This window comes from Amphimedon queenslandica, unplaced genomic scaffold (assembly GCF_000090795.2).
Source record: "Amphimedon queenslandica unplaced genomic scaffold, v1.1 AMPQUscaffold_12991, whole genome shotgun sequence".
Lineage (NCBI taxonomy): Eukaryota > Metazoa > Porifera > Demospongiae > Haplosclerida > Niphatidae > Amphimedon > Amphimedon queenslandica.
The window spans coordinates 14215-17749 of NW_003546773.1; the positions used below are offsets into that span (position 1 = coordinate 14215).

General features: G+C 32.7%; 1 protein-coding gene across 1 annotated transcript in view; it reads right to left on the reverse strand.

Moving 5' to 3' along the window:
* Window positions 1–2630, reverse strand: part of LOC100634742 (uncharacterized) — an 11230-nt gene extending 8600 nt beyond the window's left edge. The window contains exons 1-10 of the mRNA XM_020002027.1: window positions 2533–2630; window positions 2196–2483; window positions 2118–2144; window positions 2027–2050; window positions 1927–1977; window positions 1830–1880; window positions 1711–1779; window positions 1517–1643; window positions 1344–1474; window positions 825–1285 (exon numbers count right to left, since the gene is read on the reverse strand). Of these exons, the coding sequence (XP_019857586.1) occupies window positions 825–1285; window positions 1344–1474; window positions 1517–1643; window positions 1711–1779; window positions 1830–1880; window positions 1927–1975 (888 nt within the window). The 5' untranslated portion in view covers window positions 1976–1977; window positions 2027–2050; window positions 2118–2144; window positions 2196–2483; window positions 2533–2630. The remainder of the gene's footprint in view (window positions 1–824; window positions 1286–1343; window positions 1475–1516; window positions 1644–1710; window positions 1780–1829; window positions 1881–1926; window positions 1978–2026; window positions 2051–2117; window positions 2145–2195; window positions 2484–2532) is intronic.
* Window positions 2631–3535: the final 905 nt, after the last annotated feature.

The window sequence follows — 3535 nt, forward strand, 5'->3', positions numbered from 1 at the left end:
AACTTTAAAATATAAAGCAGAAAATATATCATAGCTAATACATGTCATTCAAGTCTGACTATCAGTAGTTTATAATTCCTTGTTATTGAAAGTGATGATGGATTACATGTATCCCTTCAGTCTATCAAGACTGTCAACTTGTGATAAACAATGTATGGGAAATAGTAACTTGTTTACCTTGTGTTGCTATATACTGATATTGATTAGAGTAATCCTAATGTCAAAACAAATTCATCACAAACCAACAACAATATCTTAATATGCACAAATACATTATAATATTAAACTATGTATGTCATGATAAAACATGATATTTACTGACTTACCTTAATGAAGCATGCATTGATGTATTCATTTGTACAATCCTTATGGCCTGACATTGGCCTTAGTGTAATACGATTGTCATCATCTGTAAAAAAATAATAATTTTTATATGATCCTTAATGAATGAATTAAACTATCAGCTAATGTGCATGAGTGAGTAACAGTTAAATGGGATAGCTTTGCAGTACTGTGTATATTAAGCTCATTTGACAATAGTAGCCAATATTCTCAACAATAACAGTAATGCGTTATGCAAATGATTGTATATACAGTAAGTGTATCTTTCAATGACAATGTTGTTTTAGTGATAACTCACAAACTACAATGTTTGCAAAGCGATTCAACAGTTTATTGCTTGGAGTAAGACCAACTGTTACTGTGTGTTCACTCTCACCACAGTCTAACATCTATTAGCAATAATAACATAAAAGTTATAGAATCATAAATGAAACGAGAAATATGAGACAAGTATAAAAAGGAAATAAAGAGAAACATCTTACCCCAAATTGGTTTCTAAATCCTTCGTTTCCTTTAGCGTGTCCGTTAGCAACAAATTCTCCAAATTTATCAACAGGAATCATACCAATCTTAGCACAGGATGAGTCGCCATGTAACAACCTGCTCTCATCACTTCCCTCCACTGCAACTGTGAGTACAACTTGTTGACTAACTGTTCCAGCATCATTATTAGCAACAAAACAATATGTTCCTTTATGCTTCTCCTCAACACTCACTAGCAGTAGACTACCATCTCCTCTCAGCTCATGAGCATAATCATCAGTCACTGGCTCTCCATTATGATACCAATTAAAAGATGGTTTTGAATTTCCTCTAACTTTAACTTTAACTTCAAAAAGGACCTGACGACCTTCTTTAGATGTCACATCATTAGGGAATTCTTCTATCACTGGTAGTATAGGTTTCATTACAGTACTGTAGGTTGCTTCTTGAATAGTGTCTACTATATATAATAATAAATTAGTGCATCTATGTTCATATGTTAATATAGGTCAACTTACATCCAATTTCTTCATGTCCTCCATTGTTATTATTATATGTACTATAACATGATACACTGAGTTCAGTAGCTGTTCCTTTATCAGTGCTATCTTTAGTAGCTATATAGTATTTCTTTTTAATTCTCTTCTTCCTGTTACCATTAATAAGTATCGTTAACTTAAGACACACTTACTTTGAAATCAGCACAGCTATAATGATGATTACAATTATTATGACTATCAGTAGTAATGGTAGAATAGCTCCAGCTGCTATGTAAATAGTCATTAAACTTTCATCAGTAGTAGGCAACATAGGAGTACCTATAAAACATAAAGATTCATTCCAGTAATACTAATTATCAATAAAAAAATTATCATACAACATTACTTGATTTTGACACTGACATGGCAGTGAATGCAGTCATACTTGATATTATACTTGTCATTGGCGCACCACCTATGGTATATATGATTTTCATGTGATTGAGTGACATATCAGTAGTTAACCTGTTGTTTTTTTCATAGTTACACTTGGCACTAAACTTGTTATTGAAGTACCTACAGTGTGACTATCATGTAATTAATGTACTGGTTGCTCAATTACTTATTGTTTGTATCACAGTTATACTTGGCACTAAATCTATATGTGACATAACTGTCAATAAAAAACAGCAGAGTGATCATTTATGCTACCGCAGGCTTACTTGAAGTGTCCACCACTGAAGTTCCTGATATTACAGTAACAGTTACAATAATACCCATAAAACAAACAAAAACTAAAAGTACTAGTCTTACTTGTTGATGATCCTGTAACAGTAACACCTACATAAATGAACTGAGTATTATTCATGGAGTGACTTAGAATAGCATTACTTGGTGGTATTGGTTGAGTCCTCTCTCCTTCATAAATGATTCCATTAACATTATATGATATAGATATAGAGAACAAGTAGTTCAGATTAGGATCTAATCCTCCTATTAGACCTTCAGTAGTATCACCTGGGAATACTCTTATTTCTGTCTCTACTTGTCTCTTCTTTCTTGAGGAGCTATTGGTTGACTCATAATAGACAGTATAATGACTAGCTCCAGAAACAAAACCCCACTCAGCCCTCACTGCTGTAGAATTGATCTTTGTTATAGAAAAGGTTTGAATGACAGCTAACAATTTTAAAACATTATCATCATAGTATTCTCAGTAATTTCTTACGTATTTCAATACTAGTGTATTCTCTATCAGTCCATTCTCCTGGTCCAATACTAGTATATGCTCTCACTCCAATAGTATAACTAGTATTAGGTATCAATCCTAATATACTGTAATAAGTGTTAGTAGTGTTAATTATATTGTATGGATCAGTACTGGTAGACTCTCTATATCTTATCTCATATACTGTAATGATACCATTAGGTATTGTAGGAGGATTCCATGAAATAACAATTTCAGTTGGTGGACTTGAATGTCCTAGATCAGATATTACACCAGGAACTGTGTTAAAATTATGTTAAACTGATCAATATCTCATTGACTTACTTGATTCAGTAGTTAATTGTATTTCTTGTCTAGCTGGTCCATTCATATTATAATTATAAGGTATTATACTCACAGTATAGTTAGTATAAGGTATTAATCCTGTGAGATTATACATTCTATTGTCTCCTCCAGTGATATTAACAGTATAACTAGTGTTTGAAGTGATGTTAGTGTATGTGAGGTAGTATCCAGTGATTGGTCCATTCCTTCCATTGCAAGGTACTTCATCCCATGAGACAGTCATTGACACTGACTCTACTGATGAGAATATAATATCATCCACTTGTGCAGTAGGGACTATTGGAAGCATAATGACAGTACACATTACTGTATCGTTTTTTTACCAGTAGAAAGTGTAGTAGCTAAATAATTAGTAGTCAAAAAAGGTAGATCAGTTCCATATACTCCAATAAGATCAAAGCCACATTGACTGTAAGAAGGTATACCAGTTGAAGTATGTGGTGATGAAATTGATGTTGTGCTATTACTAGTGACTGATGAGTCACATACTCTCCTACATCTCCTATTAATATTATAACTAGTTGGTACTACAGCAATTGGTGGACTCCATGTTAGTGTCATGACAGAAGTTGTAATTAATGTAGCCATAAAATCATCAACCACTGGAACACCTAATTAAAACATTGTTATAAAACTTAGAAATATTGAAACTTACTAA